At 44.3% G+C, this 21,142-nt stretch overlaps 1 protein-coding gene across 3 annotated transcripts in view; it reads left to right on the top strand.

Annotated features, from left to right (window-relative positions):
- PHACTR3 (phosphatase and actin regulator 3) overlaps window positions 1–21,142 on the top strand; it is a 100,180-nt gene that overhangs the window by 38,958 nt on the left and 40,080 nt on the right. For all 3 annotated transcript variants that reach the window (XM_071447074.1, XM_071447075.1, XM_071447076.1), the window contains exons 2-4: window positions 13,438–13,599; window positions 14,452–14,529; window positions 18,536–18,718. In XM_071447074.1, coding sequence (XP_071303175.1) covers window positions 13,438–13,599; window positions 14,452–14,529; window positions 18,536–18,718 — 423 coding nt within the window. The remainder of the gene's footprint in view (window positions 1–13,437; window positions 13,600–14,451; window positions 14,530–18,535; window positions 18,719–21,142) is intronic.

Genomic DNA, 21,142 nt, shown 5'->3' with positions numbered 1-21,142 from the left:
AAAATGTCCTTTTAAACTCCTGGGGAGGTGTTCTGTTTGCTGATTTATTGTGACAGGAATTCTCATCCTCTGCCCACATGAGATGTCATCCCAGCTCTGGTATCAATTTCATCCCTCTGCAGGGAGGTCATGGGGACAGAGCAACACCTGCTCTGCTCATCTTGGGGCATCTGGGTTAGGCTCAGGCTTGGCTGAGCAGCACCTGGGGAGATTCTGCTGCTGCATTAGCTCTGCTGCTTTTGGGCACGAAGGAAGATCTGTGGCTTTCAGGGCTGTCAGTCTGGGATCCCCCAGTTTGCTTCCCCCAGCACTGAGGGACGAGATGGGTGGGATTCTAGCAGGGGTGTCTTAGCCATGGGATGCAAATGATGCCTTGTCTATCACCCTGCCTTCTTTCCAAATAAATGTGTGCATTCTAAAGCCACTATCTGAACTCATCATCTAAAGGCTGTACTGATAGCCAGATGGCAGAATCATAATTTTTTGTTCTTTCAAGCTTTTCCCCAGTAGCTTTAAATAGAAGAATAAATTTTCCACAGAGAAAGAATCTTCTATTAATAGCATTAGATCATTTCAGCACTTGAAAGGAAGAAATTAGTTGAGGGTTTTTATAAGAGTTTTTTTTAATACTTTCTAAAATATTATAAGTTCTTTTATTGAGCAGGCAAGAGTGTCCGCCTTCAGAGTTTTAATTACTAGGGAAAAAAAAATTCTCCTTCTCCGAGTTCAAAAAACAAATATAGTGAATAAGATTATGTGAAATGACTTAAAATAAACATCTTCAAACAATCTGGCCCTATGTGTCAGTTCTCTGTCATGCTTTGATAATCTCATTCTGTTGTTGAAATAGATTTACACAGATTGCAGAGGAGGCTTGGAGCTGATTGAAAAGATTTCTGCTTATCCAGTGCACTGAATTGCCAATCAGAGGTGATGTTCTGGGGGGCAGACTCAATAAATTCCTCACTGTATTTTCTCATAACTGAGAAAATTCAGCCAGTTCCACTCCTGTGATCACACATTCTAAGATCTCTCCTCATTCATTAAAGAAAATGAGAGGAAAACAAGCTGCAGGCTTCACCGCCTTTTCCAAATAAACTTTGTTATCCTCTTATGTAAAACACGGGGATATTCCAAGGGGCAAGGAGCTTTATACACAGCTTCACTTAAAAGCAAAACCATAAAACATGTTTTGTTCTGCAGTCACCAAAATTCCAGTCATTTATAGCAATGAATGGGCAATGTCAAAGGAACATATGGTATTTTTAGCTCTGCTTCATTACCCAATGTTGTGAACGAACCCTGAATACTTGTAATGTCCACAAGCTTTCTCAGAGAAGAAAGGCTGTTCCTGCATAGTCTTGATTAAAGTCAGGCTGTTCCTGTGCAGAGGCTCAGCAAACTGCACTGAGCAGGGAGGGGAGGCTGCAGGATGAGCAGTCAGAGCTGTGCAGAGGTGAAATGACAGCAGAAGAGGCTGTGAAAGCAGAGTGGCTGGAGAGGAGGGGAAGGGTAGCCCAGTGAGAAAGGGAAGAGTCTCTGGTAGGGAGATATGATTTCAGAGTGACCAACTCCTTGTCTGTGGGCAGGAATTTAGGACTGAACCTCTGTGTTAGAGGCAGATAAGCTCCAGCCAACAGGACTGAGCCAGGGCACACTAAGGCTCAGTCACACAGGCCTATAAATGCTGTACAGCTGATGGGCACATTTGATACCAAGAGCCTCTGTTAATGTTTCACAACATCTTTTTACTCTTGTGTGTTTGCTCTTTGAATCCATTTGACCCCCCAGTGAATGTGGTTTATGATTAAGTTGACCTTTTTTTCCTTTTTCCTCTCACTGCACAAGATCCTTGACCTGGTTTGCTCTGCCCTGCTCAGTCCAGACATGAACAAGAGGAAGAGGGGTCTGGCTTCTTCTCAATAAGTTCTGGCATTTCAGAGTGAAGGATGCTTTTCCCCCATTGTTTCTAAATATTTCTTAGGCAGCTTCAAACAGATTTAGTTTGGATGTAACTTACACTGTACAGGAAGGGACATTGGATGAACTCATTGTCTTGGAACAGTGTGGAGCAGTGTGGCAAGCACTGAACACCCTCCCAGTTCTTATAAAAGCCTGTGGATTTCAGAGTTTCTTGGAACATCACAGGACCAAATCCAAATTATGCCTAGACCAGTGAAATTCAATGCTGTCATTACACAAAACAATCCACAAAGTCACAGCAGTCTGAAATCTCTACAAATGCTGGAGAACGATTACATGAATTTCAAGAGAGTTGTATGGAAATCCTCAGATATCTTTGTTATTATTACACTCATAAATAATCTCTTTTTGCAGCTAAGATATTGTCACTTCCTCTATTGGTTCCCATGGAGGTTTCTGGTACAAGGAAGCTTTCAGGAGATTTTTGTGGCTTTTTAGTGGTATCCCCCAAAACACACAGAGGCTCCCTCCTGAGGAAGCAGTTATTACAATATTGTGGGGGGTTCTTGTTCCCAGCTCTCTGTGACTCATGCAGGCAGCTGAGAACACAGTTAAAATATGAGTGCTGAAAAGAAACTGAGAAGAGGGAGTAGTTATTCCACTTCTCTTTCTCTTGGAAGAACTAAACCAAACATAAATTTAGGTCAGACAGGGTAAAAATATTCCATGCTGGTTTTCCTTCCAAGCTGTTTGGGCTTGGTGAGACATAAAACCAGGCCCAGGGTATGGCTGAAATTAACAAGACTATTATTTACTTGTTTAATAAAAACCTCTTGCACTGAAACAGAAATTCAGTTCAGATTCTGTGGTGGTTATAAAATGATAGTTTTGTCACAGAGCTGGTTATTCCTTTTGTGTAAAAAGTAATAAATTAAGAACTAAAAAAATAGGAGAATAAAGCAAGAAAAGAAAGTCAAATATTCCTGCTGATGAAAGGCAAATGTTAGAAAAAGGCTTCAGTCTTGAAAACATGTCCTGAATGAAAATCAAGAGCTGGAGACTAAGGAGCTGTCTGGGTAACTTGGTTTAAAAAATGTGAATTTGAAACTTGTGGCCAGTAAAATGAACAAAATTTGCCTGTACAAACAGAGAGCCTCCTGTCATGCTTTGGTTTGGGAAATGGTTGTTACATCTTGTACTTTTGCATAAGTCCTGGCCAGAAGAACAGAAGTGGAATCATGTGAACACCTCTCAAAATTGTAGATTCTCCACATTTTCTTTCTTTTTTTTCCACCGTTACATTATCAATTAAGTGTCTAAACACAGAACTGGAGTAATCTTACCTATTCAGACAAAGTGTGCACAGCAGGACTTTGCAAATTCAAATTCAAATTTTCCAAAACATATTGTGATTCACAAAGAGCAGCCAAGCAGCAATGTCTGTTTGTGGGGCATGGTGCAGAGAGGGTCTGGTGTTCCAGGGCACACTGAGGCTGCTCCACCTCCACCCTGCTGGCCCCAGCCCCTGAGGTTCCTTGACAGAGCCATGGGAAAACGTTGAGTAGGAAAATGTTGAGTAGGAAAACGTTGAGCAGCTCAGGAGTTGCTGCATCCTCTCCTGTTGGACCCAGAGGCTGCTGCAGGAGGAGCAGGACAACACTGACACAGGTGACACTCAGAGGAACCTGCCAGCACTTAAAGGCACCTCTGGAGGGTTTTACCAGTAGAATTCTAAAATATATCTATAAAAAAGCCATTTCTCAGCAGTTACCATGTACATTTTAGTTTAGCTCCTGGCATTCTTTGTCTCTGCTCTGCTTTGGATATGTTTCTTCCTGTGTGTATTTCCATTTGAGGTGTAACCACTGCAGTCATTAAACATCCTACTTGTCCAGACTACTGCCTAATATTCCTGGAGGTTTTAAGCAGCTGCAGACATCTTGCTGAGGTTTATTCTGTGCTTGTTGCAGTTGTTGGAAGCAGTACAACCTCACCAACCCACAAGTCTTCTCCTTGAAGACAACTTGAATTTCAAATGACCTTTACAAGATATCTCTCCTGATCTTTCAAACCGAACCATTTCAATAAATGGTGACAATGTCTTTTCTAAAATGTTTTTAGCAGCAATTCTCTAGATTGCATGGAAAGAATGTTTTATGAACTAAGAAATGAATACAAAGCTCAGTTGTTGCACTGAACTGCAAGAAGACTGACTCCAGTTAATAAAACCAGTACAACTATTGTTAATGCAGGGTCCTTTCTCCACTAAACTCAGTGCACTGTGAACATTAGAAGAAAAGCTGAAAGAAACTCATCCATCTGTGCATTAAATTTGCTTTTTCTGTCATGACCTCAGCATCATTCTAGGAATTTTGAACTTGCCATTGTTAATTTATGCATAGCAATTTACTTAATGCTAAAATGTGTTGCTGGAAGACCCTGGGAAGGTACCTGCCATTCTGGACACAGCCATTTATAATGGAAAAATGCAAGATAAGGACATTTCAGATAAGCTCTAATGTGAGGAAAAATGCAATACAAGGGAGCTTCTACTTTACCAAAAATTTAGGAGTCAATGTCTTGATGAAAGTGGTGAATTTTGATACCAACAAGTCTTATGAATTTGCATGTGTGATTAGGGGCTTTTGAATCTTGCAGTTTAGTAAGACAAATAATGATTTTCATCCATCCTCTGGGAAGAAAACACAGGCACTCTTAGTTTATTTTTGGAAGGCTGCTTGTTTAGTTTAGCTGGTATTTTTATTATCAAGAAGAATCTTGTTTCCTTTGCACTTTGTGAGGAAAGAGCTCGTTCACTGTCGAGTTGGAGTCACAAGATCACACCAGTGCTGCTTAACAAATGCAGCCAGGAGGTGTTGAGTCCTCAGCACCAGCTGCTCACAGCCCCACTTCTAACACTGCATTTCTTGCTAATGCAGACACAGCCAATAAATCACATTAGCAAGAGGAATTGCTGTTATTTCCATAGTTCTCCCTGCTTGGCTGCTCAGTGACACAGGGAGTTAATGGACAGACATTGCTGTTCTCCTGCCAAAATTCTCATTTTGTTATTGCCATGTGGGACATTGTCTCTCTGTTTTGCTGTTTCTTACACAGGCCAAGGATTACAACTCAGTAGCTTGTTTTTCCTAGTTCCTATAATAGAAGAAGGAAACAACCTGGAATGGAGTAATTCCAAGAGCTGCAGAGGAGACAGCTTCATATGTTTAGAGTAATTTCCATGTTTATTCTTGCTCTGAAGATCCTGCCATTTCCATTAGGACTAGACTGTGGTCTTGGTTCAGGCAAACACTGATAATCACTACAGTAAATTTGATAAGCAATTATTTCTCTTGGCCCTTGACCAGTGAAGAATTGAATTTTAGAAGGCATGCTGCAGTTTGGTTAGACCAGTGCTTTAAAACCCTCATGTGAGCTTTGAGAAAGTTCCATGCTAAGGATGATGTTTAATGTAGGATTTAACAGGTGACAAGTGCCATCCCCCTTGGGGACTTGGTAGCATCTGATTCTGCTCTGTGTTTAAGCACAGATGTGGCTTTGCAAAGGAGCTGGGGGTTTGTGGTTCCTTGCTTTGGAGAACTGCTGAGTATTTAGTGTAATTGCCTTGGTGAGAGGCACCAGCAGACAGTGGAATAAATGATTCTTTAAAAACAATGTTCCCCTTTAAGTATTTCCTACGTGTGCCTTATATTTACAGAATATTATGTCCAGCAGAGCAAACCATCCTGAGAAAGTATTTAACATCCATTCAGGTGAAGTAACCTCCCAGGAAGGGTTTCATTACAATTTCCATACCAGCCAGGTGTATAAATCACTGATTGCTTTAGAACAGTTTTACAAGGAGCCACATTGGATGCACAGCCTTAGACAAAAGTTGAATTTGGTCACTGTGCCTGTTTTCTATCTACCTTTCCCTGCAGCTGTTCTGGTTTATGTCAGATTTTTATTGTCTAAGCATTCCTTCTCCCAAATCTGTGCCCTGTTCCCTAGAGCAGGCCTGGAATGAGCACCAGACTGGTGGCTGAGGTGTGTTTGTTGCCAGTGAGTGTGGGGAAAGCAAGAGTGTGAAGCAGCAGAAGTGATAAAGGAGAAAACAAAACAAAAGGAGATGCTCCTGCATTTCACAGAGCACAAAGGCTGTTTTCCATCTGCAGCAGTGGCACTGAACAGTGACAGCACCAACTGAGAGCTGTGATGTGTTCGAGCAAAGAGGGAGATTATGCATGGAATTACAAGGGCATGAAAGTGCCTAGGACATGAGGATTTGATTAATTCTTGAATAGACAAGGTTGGGATGGATGTAAAGTGAGAGCTGACTGTGTGTCTGACAGACACAGACTCCCATAAGCTGGAGAAACTCTAAATAGATCAGTCCTGGGCTATGAATCCCAGAAAAAGCAGTGGATGAATCCCAGAAACGAATCCAGAATCCCAGAAAAGCAGTTCCTGCTGGCAAACATGGCCCTTACACCAATGGCTTCCCTGGGTATTCCATGTCCCTCCAAAGGCAGCTGCTGTCAGGGATAACTGCAGTGGAAGGGATTTGAAGGTGCCTCTTGGAGACAGCCCAGGGTGTGTTTCAGTCTGCAGACTCCCTGAGGATGCTATAAAAAACATCCTTTCAACAGGTTTGCAGCAAGGCTACAGCTAATTAAACAACTGCAGGTGATGAAAGGCTGGTCCTGCAGTGCAGACAGCAGTTTCACTGCTCTGAGGGCATCATCCCAAACATCCCTGTGCTCCCTGTGTCCTGCAGCACAGCATCCCTCCAGGAGCCTGGGGAAACTGCCCAGCCCTGGGATTTGTGTGTGGCACAAACCCCTGCAGCTGCAGAGGGACAGACTTGGCACAGGCCCCTGGCCCTCTGCAGAGGCAGTGCCCATTTGAAAGGATTTTTATTTCATTTGAATGGATTTTTTGTGGGGAGATGCTGCTCTGCTGCCTGAGCCAGCTCTCACTGGGGGAGAGGCTTTGCCTTCTCCAAAGACATTGTACAGGCTCAGGTAACTGAATTAACAGTGGTTACACAGCAATCCCTCATCAGGCTCATTTTCTTATTGTTACTGAGCTCTTTCTTAGCCAGGTAAGGATGTTGCGGGTTCCTTTATGCAAACACTGACAAACCTATTTTGCTAATGAACTGCTAATGTCACACCGTGCATTGTAAATCACAGCAAGTGGTGTTGGAGCTTGACACAATGATCCAAAAGCATGAAAAGTTCCTGATTAATTTCTTTGCACCTTAGCTCACTTGGTGGTAATGCTGGTAGGTGATATGTCAACTTTCCCAAGGAACGTTTTCTGGAAGAAATCACAAATCTCAAGCATACAAAGCATATTTTTATCTAAGAGATTTAGCTGGAGTTGCCACTTCCCTGCTCTCTTTCCTTTGATAAGCATAATCTGTTTCCCCATTCATGTCAGGGTAACCTGGTTTTAAAATCCAAATACTTTGAAGGAGGTTCAGCATGACAAAATGGAAATAAACTTCCCTGGCAAGCACAGCCCCCTCCTGCCACCCACAAGTTATGCTTTGGGGTTTTTATTTTATTTCCTTCCATTAGAGAAAAATGTTAAATTGTAATTTAACATACTAAAGAGCAGTGGAAATTACAGAGCAAGGACAAATGGCAAACCTTTTGAGTCTGAAGTAAAAATGTAAGTTCAGACTTTGGAGACCATGTAGTAAACTTGCATTTCCAAGCAGGGAAGTACAAAAACTTAATCAGGATTTATATCTCTCAGCAAAAGGAAAAGTGATTGAGGCCAAGCACAGCCTTTACTGAGGGGAAGCTGAACCCAGAGCTGTCTCTGTATTTCCCTGCTGTTTATCTTTGCATTTTCACCCTGCTTCATGGATCTCTGTGAGTCTGCAGCCTGCACACGTTTCCTGTGCCAGATTTTGCCCCCAAGGTAACTCAGGGGATGACGTGGATGCCATGTGGATAAACCTGGCCCACTCTCCATCTGCTCCTTGGGAGGTTCAGCTCTGAGAGAGATGAAATCCACGGCGGGAAATCAGGAACATAAAGGGTTGCAATAAGAGAAGAATTCAAGCCATTTTTGTCCTTACACCATTGACCATACAAAACCTAAAAATTTGGATAGGTAAATGGCTGAATTTGCACCTCAAACCTGTAGTTTTCCCTACTTTATTTCAGTGTTTTTTTTGTCTAACGAATATGATGTGTCAGAGCAGCAATCTATGTCACATAAGCAGCTGTGCACCCAAAATCAGCTCATGATTACATTCAATAATTGCTACAGCTCATGATTACATTCAATAATTGCTACAGGTACCTTGCCTTTCTAATTATCTAACTGTTAAGAACTAGGTTTTCTCTTTTACAAAGGATTCTGTGTAAGTTTTTTCCAAACTAGTCCCAAACACTACTGCAACATTCACAGCTTCAAATACAAAGTCATTCAAAAATTAAATAAATTTCAGATTCATCAAAAACTTCTTTTTTATAATTTTCAGTTCTAGTTTCTAACAGTCATTCAAAACTGCAAAAATAAAAATACTTTATGTTCAAAAAACTGAAATGGAAACTTCAAACTGGAACATTCTGCTGTAGTTCTCTTTCAAAGAGAGTCAAGAAAGAGAGCGTGTCTGCAGAAATGCAGGTGACAGAAAACATTTTTAGAACAAGGAAGAATTCCATCACAGGAAACATCTAACTGGTGCAATAAAAAAGCTCTTCAGTTTGAATTCTGCTTCTCTGGAACATATGACAGAAGCATTCAAAGGCTTCCAGACACGAGCAACTTATCCCTATCCTGCATGTTCATCACTGTGGTCAGTTCTCTATTTTTCAGGATGCTAAAGTAAGGAAAAGGGGAATTGTTCCTGCTGCTAATTCTCTTTCACAACGCTCAGGATAATCTTTACTCTGAAACCAGCACCACTTTCTGCCTTCCCTGCCCTGCAGGCTCCTCTCACTGCTAGGACCACCTTGAGGGAAATGCTGGCTCAGTTTGGGAGTGACCAGGGGGACACAGGAACCCTTTAAAAGCTCAGCTCCCCCTGTGTCATCCTCCCTCACCTTTCTAGAGGAACTCCTGAATTCCAGGCAGCACTGAAAGTTACTGGTGGTAAAGGCACCTCTATCCCAAAAGCCAGAAAGGCCATTTTGATTCCACTCACTGTCTCTGCCCTCTGCAGTGGACCAAAGGGAACCTTTATTTCCTTTTTTAGCTCAATACATGAGTTGCAGAGAGAGATGCAATGACAGTAAAGGGGAAAACATGCAGAGCTGCATCACAAACCAGTTCATCAGCAAACAGAGCACGCCTGCCTTACAAATTTGCCTGCAGCTCTTGTCTGCTGTGTTATTTTTAAACTGCCTGCAGGTTGCAGATTTTTCAGTGGTCCTTCTCCTACTAATGTACACACAGGATTTAGCAAGGCACAACTTTCATTGCTGTGAATTTAAGTTACCAGAATTCCCAGCACATTAAAATTCAGCATCCTTCATCTTCCCACAAAGTTCTTGCTGCATTCACAGGAGGACATCCCATGTCCCCTGCAGCCTGCCTGCATGGCAAGGTCAGTGTGACTCAGCCCTGCATCCCTGATGTTCCCAGCTGCCCTTCCTCAGCCTGTGGAATGCATCCTGCAGTTGCTGTAATCAGCAGGCATCCAGCTCCACACTGCAAAAACCCGAGAAGATAAAACCAACTCAGTGAGCCCAGTGCTCAGTTGAACAGTGCTGTTATCACCCATGATCACCTCAGCACCAGCCCCAGCTGCTGTAGGAACAGGGCTGTGGCACTTCAGGGCACTCTCCCATCCCACAATTCACAAACCTGCCCCACTTCTGTGGGAGGCTGCCTGGGATGGAGGCAGGGTCTGACATGTGCAAATGGGAGAGCTTCTCTGAGCAGAAAACCTTCAGAAAGATTGCACAATTCCCACGGAGAGGGGAATTGCAGGAAGAGTGCTCTATTTATGGCACCACAATGTTTTAAGGAAGAGAGCAAGGGGGTGTTCTTCACCACAACTGCTGCTGATGCAAACAGAAGCTGCAGATGCTCAGACTTTCTGAGGGGTCAGACCCTGGAGCCAAATGTAATGAATATTATGGTTTGTTTGCTTCTTCTTTGTTGCCTGGTTGATTGTGCAGCCCAGAGCTGCACTGCAGAGCAGTGTCACTTTGGAACCTCTCCCCTCTCAGACATTAACCCACTCACACTGCACCCCTGCCAGGAGCTCTAGAAACTACCCCAGCTAGTGCTGTGAGAGGAACTTGCCCACGTCATCAGCAGGGGCACAGCCACATTGGTGTTCACCCCTTTGGCACACACAGAGCAGCTGAGGAGTTTGTGATATGGGAGGGGTTTGTTCTGGGCCTGAAGCTCCAGCACAGGAGTCTTTGCCCTCAAATGTGTACAGCGAGGAATTTAAAGTGATTTTGGCATAAACAGCAAATAAGCTTTAGCCAGAGCAAAATCCTGTGGCCCCACAGGGCTGAGGATTGCCTGCTTGTGGGGCAGTGAGGGCCAACAGGCTGGTCTGACTGTGCTGGGGTCAAACTGCTGCTCTCTGGACCCTGACAGTGACTGTGCCTCATCCTTCCACATTACACAGAGAGTTAAGCTGCTGCTTGCTTCCCCCTGCTGATTTGGAGAGTCATGGTTTGGCTCTTGGCTGTTTGTATTTTGCAGACATCCCCTGTGTAATTGCATGGCCTGGCCCCAGGCTGTCAGGCTCTGGGAGAAATAACCACATTATTCCACAGAACAGTTAGCATAATTAAAATATTGACTGCAGATTAAAAAAATGTGCTGAATGTTTCACAGAGTGGTTGGAGGGTTGGCAAGCCTTGGCAGCTTGTTGGCTGCAGGAGCTGGCTGATATTTAGGAGAGCCTTCTCCAGCAGTCACTGCTGTACGTGGGAACTGCTTTTTGTGCTGTCAACTTCTGATCTCCCAAGCAGCCAACCCACAACCAGGAGAAAATGAACTGACTGGAAATGAGGTGCTCCAAGGGCTCTCTTGTGATTCTCATTGCCAGTGAGACCACTTCTTTGTTATTTAGGACTTCAGGACATCTGTCTTGCTGTGTCTCTATCTATTTTTGTGTCCATCTCTCCCAATACACAGTATAGAAACTGCATATCGTGAGAAGGACTGCTTGTACCACATGAGAAACATTAATAAAGTTAAAAAGCCCACAAAAACCTCCACTGGAACATATGTTTTATCTGCTATTCCTTCTTTGGCATCAGATTTGTACCTGTCTTTCATCTGCAATCAAAATCTTTGCATTTCCACAACCAAGAGGGCAGAAAGGGAGGGAAGAAACTCAGTTGGCAGGGCTGGTGTAAACCACAGAAGCACTCAAGGAAGCCTCAGTGTCCTTGTGATATCTCCCCATTCCCCTTCTAGGGGAATATCTGGAACCATGAGCATTGCTGGAGACCCACAGGTTTGGGTTCAAATGATTTCTTGGTTCTTTATATATCTGTATCTTTGTGCATCTGGCAAAAACTTCAAATGATCCCATACTACCAGTACTAAACAAAACATGTGGGGGATACCTGGCCCACTTTGCAGACACCTCCATCCCAAAGGAAACACAGCAGAGCCAGTAAATCAGCTTCTTGTTTAATCCTCCCCTCCATGCCTGAGAAACTCCTGGCCTGGGAGGAGCAGCAGTGCAGGGTGAGGAGGAGCAGGGACAGCTGAGCTGAGCTTGTCCCTCTCCACTGCAGCTCCCAGGCTCTGATTCACAGCCTCATCTACAGCTACTTGGAGATGAGCTAATTTCATGAACATTTCTATTTCCACTCAAGAGGTGTCACAAGAAATGACCAAATGCTATTTCCTGAGGCTTCTATTAGAGCTTTAAAGTGATCATAATAGCAAGTTAATAGGAGATCTACTCTGCCATTTTCCATTCTCATTGCTATTGCTGTAATCAAGAGCAGCTCTAATTCTTCAAAGCTTATTTCTGTGGTACTTCTCATTTTTGAATACACTGCTAGGAAAGGAGCAGAATATCTTGGCACTCCAGCTGTGGTCTGTAGGCTACTGCCTTCCTTCTGTGCAAGGCTCATTGCTATTTCCTGCTCTCAACTTAATACTGACCTCCAAATTGTAAATTATAAATATCACCTTGGGTAGGCACCATGAGTTCAAAGGAAAAAAAAATTATTACTTTAAATCTCTTGTAAATTAAACCCCCAGATAAACTCAGTGGAATGAGGAAAAAGGTGCTCTAAATTCAATACAAAGAAAGAGAATTTCACTGGGCATGCATGATGTGTGTGGGGAATTGTCACAGCTTTTCTCTGCTCTAATAGCTCACATAGCCAAGTTTTTAGTTTGTCTCCACTGAGTGATTCATCTCTATTACCAGTATTTTCAAAATTAAATGGAAGAGGAGGAATGTGTTGATTCCCCTGCTGTGTTTAATAATCTTCCAAAAATCGTTTCCTGTTTACTTGGAAATCCCCACCTCCGTGCTGTGATTTAGGCATTTTCACCCTGTTAACTTAAAAACAAAGCCTAGAAGATGCTGGATCTGTATGATCTTGCAGTCATGAAGCAATTTATGATAAATGTTGCTATTCCAGAGAAAACTTACTTGGAAATGTACATATGTTCATAGCTTCACATTCCCAATTTAAATTTTAACTGGTTGTTGGAAAAAAAAAATACAAATTGCTGCTCAGTTTTTATTTCTGTAACAGGTCTGATGGCAGCTTCTCTTTCAACAATTACTGCACTGGTGCTGTAATACAGATCTCAGTAAAGACATCAATAACCCCATTTAGGGGACTGTCCCACTGTCCTCCATGGCACTGGCTGGCACACAACTGTGAATACTCAGTGGGTATTGTTTCATCCAACACTTGTCTATAAGCAAAACTTGTGGTGCATTTCAAGGAAAATTATTAAAAATACCTCAATTGATTTTCCAGCTGAAGCATTATCTCTGAATTCCTGTGGCTTGGCTGGACAAAAAGGAAAGAATTTCCCCCTTAGCTTTCTCAGGGAATAAATTTTCACAGTAGTTCTGAGATTTTACTTACATAGCACATATCAAACAAACTCTTCTTTATATAAGATTTGCATTAGCTCACAAAAGTCAGCGTGTTCTGTGTTAGCTCATATGAAGAGTTCATTTAAAAGGCAGCAATATCCTGTGACCCAGGAACAGAACTGGAATCTGGGGATTCCAAAGGGATCTGAACTCTCTCACACTTCCTCTCAGCTTTTCATAAAGGTCTGCATTTTTTAAATGAGCATTACATTTATGTGATTAACTGGAGGCCACGTGAGCTTGATTTACAGACGTGTTAAACTTCCACTCTCCTGTTAAAGCCATGGGGAGCTCTCAGCTCTCCAGGGTTCAGGAGGCTGTGGCAGCTCCCTGCAGCTTTTGGGGGCACAGTGGCACCACTGCCTTGGTGAGCCCCTCCACCTGCCCTTTGCAAGTCACTGTGGGGTTTGGTCTAACAGGTTTTTCCTCTCTTCCCCTCTCAGATGAGATGGAGCAGTCCCCTGCAGTGCGTTCTGACTACTTGGTCTCAGGGATTCGAACTCCACCAGTGAGGAGGAACAGCAAACTGGCAACACTGGGCAGGATCTTCAAACCGTGGAAGTGGAGGAAAAAGAAAAATGAGAAGCTAAAGCAGACATCTGCAGGTAGGCTGGGAGCAGGACAGGGATGCTGCACAGCAGAGCTTTCATGGGACATGTTAAAGGTGACCTGAGCCAAACCCAGTGCAGAGATTCCAGCATTCAACAGATTATTAATGCTTAAGGCTCAGAGGGGCCCATATAGGCTGACTTCCTGTATAACACAATTTAGTACATTTAGAAGGAAAGGTCAAAATATGAGAGTGAAGCACAAGCCTTGCCCCCAGACTGCTTTGCATGGGCTGTCCCTTCTCCACACTGGCTACATTTATGGCCCCAAGTATTGTCACCCCTTTTATTTGGGGTGAAGTTTATATAGGTCACAGTAACATGATGAGAAGTGACAGGAGGGAGCTGCAGCATGTGAAATGCCTTCCCTCAAGCAGCTGTCTCTGAGGGGAAGGAGCCCAGCACACAGCACAGCCTCCTCTCACTGGTCTCCAGAGATGTCCCAGGAGATGAGTATGGAGAGAATCTCACTTGCATTTTCATAAGGTGGGACAGTGCAGTTCCCTCCACTTGCTCCTGTGTCCTGTGGGAGTGTCCCAGTGGAGGACACTGTCCAAGGCAGCTCCAAGGTGCCCCAGTAAACAGCAGGAAGCTCTGAAATCCCTGTGGCTGCACTCAGAGTGATCTGACAGCACCTCACACCATAAACCTGAGCTTTACACGGTGTGATTTCAACAAAGAGGCAAAACCAGCTCATCAATCCATGCTCCCCAAAACAAAATCCTTGCAGTCCTTTCCAGGCACACAGGAGTTGGGACTAGAGGGAATTTCCATGTTGCCTCTTTCTCACCCCATTACATGAGTGCTCTGTTGGTAACTGGTGCTGTGTTGTGCCATTACTTTGTGCAGTGCTGGAGAAGAAGATGACAGCACGGCAAGGGAGGGATGAACTCATTAAGAAAGGCCTTCTGGAGATGATGGAACAAGGTAAGTCAAAATTCTTCTTCTTTTTTTTTTTTTTTATCAGAGGCTCCTTCAGGACAGTAGGAAACACGTATTTGCAAAAGCAGAATAAACAAACAAATGAATAAAAACCTTCAATCCAAACAGAGTGAAAACTCAGTGTTTGAGTTTAAGGCTTGTCATCCTTCAAGCTCCTCCCTGCTGCAATCCATCCATGAGTTCAGTGTTTGATGCTCTCCCATCTCCCATGCAGCTCTGTGTTCCCTTGCTTTACACGTGCTGCAGCCTCAGCTGGTCTGTAGGTTTTATGTAATTGCTCTAAACCCAGCTGAACCCCTCTGCCAAGAAATCCAGCTCAGGCTGGATAAACACAAACTTCAACATACAGATGCAGTCAGCTAACACGAACAACCCATGGATCCAGATCCCATCAAATGATCCCAACCTGATGTTTTCAGCTGTTTTTCCAGTACACCAAGTTTGTGATGTAGCATGTTACCAGTCCACCTGCTTTTCATTCCCATGGAAAAGTGAAGCATTTAGTGGAGTCATTTTAAAGCTTTCCTGAGTACAAACCAGAAGTCATGGAAGGAAAGATGATAAAGTGTCAGAAACAGTCACAAAGGATGTGGTTCTTGTGCTCCAAAGCCCTGACAGATGCTCAAGGGAGACACAGATCTGGGTGACTGTTCTGTGAGATTAACTGAGCTCCCAGTGTTATGGACAACATCCCAATTGCCATTTCCACCTAAACAGAGATAAACCCCACAAATCCATCTTTACTTTGAAAACATCATAGCAGAAAGTACTGTCATGAAAGAGGACTGGCCTTTTGAGTTTGATTAATCTCACAGATAGAAGCTATATTCTTGGAAAGTAGTAATTGAGTTTCTTTTGTATAAAACAAATGCCATGCCTATAAATAACCCCTGGGACAATACTGATGCCAAGCTGGAGTGAAACTGAGCAACTGAAGAGTCAGAAAAAGAGCATTTTAAATAGGATTTCTTTTTCCATGGGAGTAAAGCAATTTTAATATTATTCTGTTGGATATATTTTAAATTTTATATTAAATAATCTATCAAACCATTCATTTATTCTAAAATGGAAGTTCTTAGAAAGTTCATTTTTAATTCCTGTCCATTGAAGTCTTTGTGTCTCTCATAATTCTAGATAATTACTTGTCCTATTAGCATATTAGCATTACTGTATATACATGATCTCCACTAGGAGCAGGAAAGTTCCCTATAATCCATGAATTTGAAGTCATGCTCTGCAAAAAAAACCAGTAAAATAGAAGTTCTGTAGAGCCCATTAGGAGGCAATAATGAGGAATCAATAAACCTCTTGCATGCATAAAGAATGGTTGGGAGGAAAAGGTGATGCCAAGCAGCAAGATAATTTTAACAAAATTAAAATAGTTCAAATAAATATAGTCCAGTGAGGTGTGAGGACAAGCTGTGCTTTTAACTAGACAGCTGCAAACAGACTGCCTACCTGTCTGCAGGAAAGTTGCCTGGAGCTCCTATGAGCATCACACAAATTTCCAGTGCCTCCCTGTGCCCAGAAAGGGAAGAGTGGATCACAGTCAGCTGAAGGACATTGCAGCTGCCTGCAAGTTATTTGTCTTTACAGAGTGTTGTGAATCTCCAGGGTTATTTTATTATATTAGCAGAAGCAGCTTATTAACTGGAATAAAAACTGACCCAAATAATTCTCAGTAAATGATTAGTGCCCTACTTGGACTGAGCTGAAGTGGCAGCAGTTTCAAGGCTAAGTCCTCGTTTATGCAGTTTAGTTGCAATTGTCAAAGCAGCAAAAAGACTACAGTAAATCCTCAAATCCCTCTATTCCATCAGGCTCTACTCCACTTCCAGGGAGCTGATTCCTGCTCACTTTCATAAACAGCCCAACTGGGAGGATGCTGCAGCCTGAGAAGCCTCATGCATTTGCAGTAGGTGCAGTGGCCCTGGCAGTGGCCCTGGCAGTGGCCCATGTGGCTCTGAGCTCTGCAAGGGCTGGTGCAGGGTCTGCAGTGCCCTGGGAGCAGCCCAGGGTGAATTGCACTGTCCCTGTGTGGGTGCTCAGTCACCCGGGCAGGCTGTGTCACCCTGTGTCCTCACACAGCCCCCACTCCTGGCTGGCCATTCACAGCCTGGCCTGGGCCACCTCTGTCCCCTGCTCCTCCGGGGCTCTGCTCACACAGGGCAGATGCCAGCTTGCCCCTGGAACACTCCTGAAATGCAGCTTCCCTCTGGGAACCAGCTTAACTCCCTGAGAGAGGACCTGGCTCTGGCACACGGAGGGGTTAATTCCCAGCAAAGTCCCAACCCTGCTCCTGGTTACCTTGCAGTGGTTACCAGCTGAGGGCTGGGCTTCTCCTTCCCCCTGGAGCTGAGGTCTGTGCTTTGTCCTGCTCCCAGACCATCTCTAAAATACAGTGTTGGGACCCTCTGGCACCCAAAGCAGCACACCCACTTTGATGTAAGCACCAGCTGATCCTTCCTGCCCCAGAACATCGCTGTTGTGAGTCTCAGGAATGCTCCAAAAGGAACATCTTCTGCCTGCCATCCCTTCATTAGCCCTGCCCTCCCAGGGGCCGGGACCTGAAGGTGTCTCTGGTGCAGAGCCTTTGTGGCCCAGCTGCCTTTCCCCAGGCTGTGCAGAGCAGAGTTACCTTGAGCATTTTAGGGAGCTCCCCCCTCGATGTTTGTCCCCTTGGTGAGCACAAGGCTGATCAGGTTTATCTGTGCTTACAGCTCTGGGCAGGGGCTGCCTGTCAAACCCCATGACAGTGGTTCACACACCCATGATTATCTACAGGCTGCCTTCACAAAGAGCTGAAATGTAGGCAATGAACTTTTTCCCCCCTCCCCTTCCCTGTATCATAGCAACTGTGCTACTGCAAGGGCTATTTTAAGAACAGTAACTTTTCACCAAACGTGATTATGAGGCAGACTGAGTGAGCTCAGTATGCAAAAATACTGCATCCCTTCCGCAGCATCTCTGGGCCAAAATCTGATACCCTCACCCAAAACCACAAGAAATTACCCTGCAGATTGTCCAAATAGCATCAAAAAGAGATAATTGTGAATGTTGCTGTTTTAAATTGATGTTCAAGGGACTTGTAATGATACCATTGCAAGAAAACACAGCCCTGTCAGGAGCTTCCAGGAAGGAGTGTCCAGGGATGAGAAATACAAGCTGGGAGGTGAAGGGTGGACAGCAGGAGCATCCATCAGCATGGAGAGCTGCCCAGGGACGGAAGCGATTGCTTTCTGTGTCTTTGCAACAGTGATGTAGACCTTGTAAATTCTGAGGGAGTAAAAGAGTAGTTTGTATTCTGAAGACTCTTGCCTGAATAAGAGAATACTAGAAAAGCTTCAGTCATCAAGATGCGTACAGCTGCAGGGATCACTGGCACAAAAATCTTTCAGAGTAAGCAAAGGGAGCAGTTTCTAGGTCTGCATGAGGAGGGATTTGAATTTCTGATCAGCTCAATCACACAGGATACACTTTTCAAAGCTGAGTAACTAAAACTGTGCTAAAAACCTGCAGTTTGGTAGGAATATGAGCAGCCTTTCCTTCCTGCAGCACTGCTGGATGGCAGCGAGTCTGCACAGAGCCTGGCACAGCCCAGACATGTCAGACCCACCTGGAGTGTGCTGCACCACGGGCTCTGCTCATGCAAGGAAGGAATTGCCTTCTCCAAGAGATCTCTGATTGCCCATTGCTCATCTCCCACCTGGCAGCTGCTTCCAGAGCACAGTGGCCACTTGCTGAGGCAGCTGGATGCCCACAGAAAGAGGTGTCTCCTTGAGAAACCTGAGTGGGTTTTTGTGCCAGACGGGCTGGTGCCCACAGGATTTGCATCACAGGTGGTAAACACAGAGATCAGATGCTGCTCTAGAAGTCTCAGTCCCCTGAGAGCATGAGCAGCTTTAAGAGTCCCTCTTCTCAAGAGGATAGCAGGGGGACCTCAGCTTCACTGCTCATGCTTTAGCTAAGATGAAATGATGTGTTGTTTTAGATACTGAAGGCAAAGCCTGCACTGGTGACGATGGCACGAGGGTGACACAGAGCGAGGCTCCAGCAGCTGTGTGCCAGGCACTCACCTCAGAGGAGGAGCAGCAGGACACCACAACAGCAGCCACAACGAATGTGACCTCCTTTGGTGAGGAGCTGCACTTGGATGAGCTGAAAGAAGATGCAGGTATTGCATATAAAATGTTTTCAAAAAGCTATGAAGTGCTATAAAAATATTTCTGCTGAGGGGTCAACTATGTCTGTGCATTAAAGGGTCAAAGCACCTTGTTCAGCCCAGCCCCACACTAGATTAGCAATTGGTACTTAATAGCAGTGATTTTTGAAACTTCCACCAAGCTGAGGAACTACACAAAGCTTGGCATGATGGGATTAGTTGAATTATGAGATGATCCAGTCTTGGCACGGTGCCCCTTTGGTAGCAGCAGTGGCTGCTGTGAAGATGAAATAAGCTTCTGTTAAAAAGATTTCTTAAACTTCTGTGCCAAGCCTGAATGTATTAGTCCTGGCTCAGGAGAACAATGCCAATACACAGCCCACACTGTCCATGTCACCACTGTGTCCCCAGCATGCTGCAAACACCAGTGAATTTTGATTCCAGGAGCAGAGATCAGCTAAGCCAGGCTCCTTTGGTGCAGCTCTGTGAGCTCATCCATGGCAGCCCTGCCGAGGCACTGGAGCAGCCAGGCACAGCCCCGCAGCTGCAGGGCTCCATTCACCTCCTGACAACCAAGAAATGCAAAGCTGCAGAGATAATGCTTTATCCTGGTTTGTGAGGACTGTCATGTGGTGATTATGGATTTTCCTGGCCTCTGGGCAATCTTTACACCTTCTCCATCTGCCCTGGCTGCCTTTTGTTCTCTGTCCCACCCCTTCAGGCCCTGCTTTCTTGGGGGTCCCAGACCCTGGCTGCTTCCACCCTCAGAATGGAAATCATTCCCCTCACCAGCTGAGGCAAAACCCACTCATCTCCTGTTCTTACAGCAACCAGATTGAATCTTGACCAGATTACAGGTTTCTTTTCTTTCTCTATTCTAGAGCGTTTAATTCTGTATCACTAATGAAATTTCTTTCTGAACTTGTAATTCTTACCATTGAGACACACTAGCATGGAAAGATAGCACTAATAAGGTGTCATGTGTCTAACCTCATGGCTCTGCATAACCTCGCAGGGTGATTTCAAATTTACCTTACAGTGTGTTCAAAATCATGTACTGAAGCTTTCAAAATCATCCCAATTTCTTTCCCTAATCCTAGTTCCTTTTATTGTCTCCCTGAAACAATCTTTCCTGTCTTCTGTTTTTCTTTTCCTCCATTTTTTGAGGTGTCATTTTCCCAGGTTCCACAAAAAATAACAGTGGGATTACATTCTCCTGTCTCCTTAGTCTGAGAGACTCCAATTTGTAGAAAGTCTTTCTGCCTCTCCTATTGGTGGCCTCTGGCTTTCAAAATAATTACTGCTGAGCTTGTCTTTATGTGCTTATTTCTCCCTGTCTGTATATCCTAGCATTCCTGTCTCTGGTAAATGCCACCTGAAGGAATTAATTGGGTGGGAAAGCTCTTCAAAATTGTCAGTGTGCTGCTAAATTTATTATAATGTTGAGTTTTTTATAACATTTGCCCTTGGGCTCAATCTAGGCCTAATGCAGTGGGTGTCTTTCCAGATTCACATGAATAAGTGACCAGCTAGAAACAAAATGAATGGATTTACTTTATACCCATCGTGTCCTGTGTCATCCTGAGGATGTGGGATAAAGACTAAAGAGGGGAAGAGGAGAAAACACAATTTGCAGACTTCATGTTCATGTTAATACACAGAAAAAGAACAGCCAGGGCACAGAGAGGGCAGTTTTCCCCACCTAACCTCGCCAGTGGGCTTGGGGACAGTCCCAAGGGGAGGATTTCTACCTGGTAATGAGATGGCATTTTGACAAGTGGCACTCCATGAATAATTCTAGTGCTGAGCACTTGGAATACTTTCAGCAGGATAATATTCACTCTGCAGTATGAATCTGTTAATGGGGTTGTGAGCTCAGGACTCAGGTCTGCCTGACACCCTCCCAGAACAGGGTGGAGCTCAGGACCCAAAAGGTCTGGCAGGGGCTGGGAGCCTTTGGGATCCACCTGCTCTGCAGCAGAGGCCCCACTGTGGCTGTGCCAGGCAGCCCCTCCTGTCCCAGAGACAGCCAGAGGGGAGGATTGCCAGGGAAAGGATTGCTCCTCTCAGGGGAATGCACTCAAACCTGACTCATTTTCCTCTCCAGCTCTGAACATCTACTGGGGCTCTTGATCTTTCACTAATGTAACCCATTAGTGACTCTGTTTTTCCCTTCCTCTATTACACATTTTGCCTCCTGTGCAATGGGCACAAACACCCAAGTGATGTCACCCTGGAACAAGGCATTTCCCTAGAAGTACATTTAAAAAAAATAATTTCCTTCTGTAATTCACATAACTATCCCATACAGCAGCTTTCCTGTCATGACAAATTTCACAACAACTCCTGGTAATGATGCATATTTATTTTTTCCTGTCTCTTTTGAATGATAAATACTCATTCCTCCCCTTCTAGGCACACTCATTAATCTGTTTG

This window comes from Agelaius tricolor, unplaced genomic scaffold (genome assembly GCF_023055355.1).
Source record: "Agelaius tricolor isolate 1412-34295 unplaced genomic scaffold, bAgeTri1.0.p SCAF_23, whole genome shotgun sequence".
NCBI lineage: Eukaryota > Metazoa > Chordata > Aves > Passeriformes > Icteridae > Agelaius > Agelaius tricolor.
Note: the sequence above shows the minus strand (reverse complement) of the source record. Positions and strands in the feature narration are given on the sequence as shown.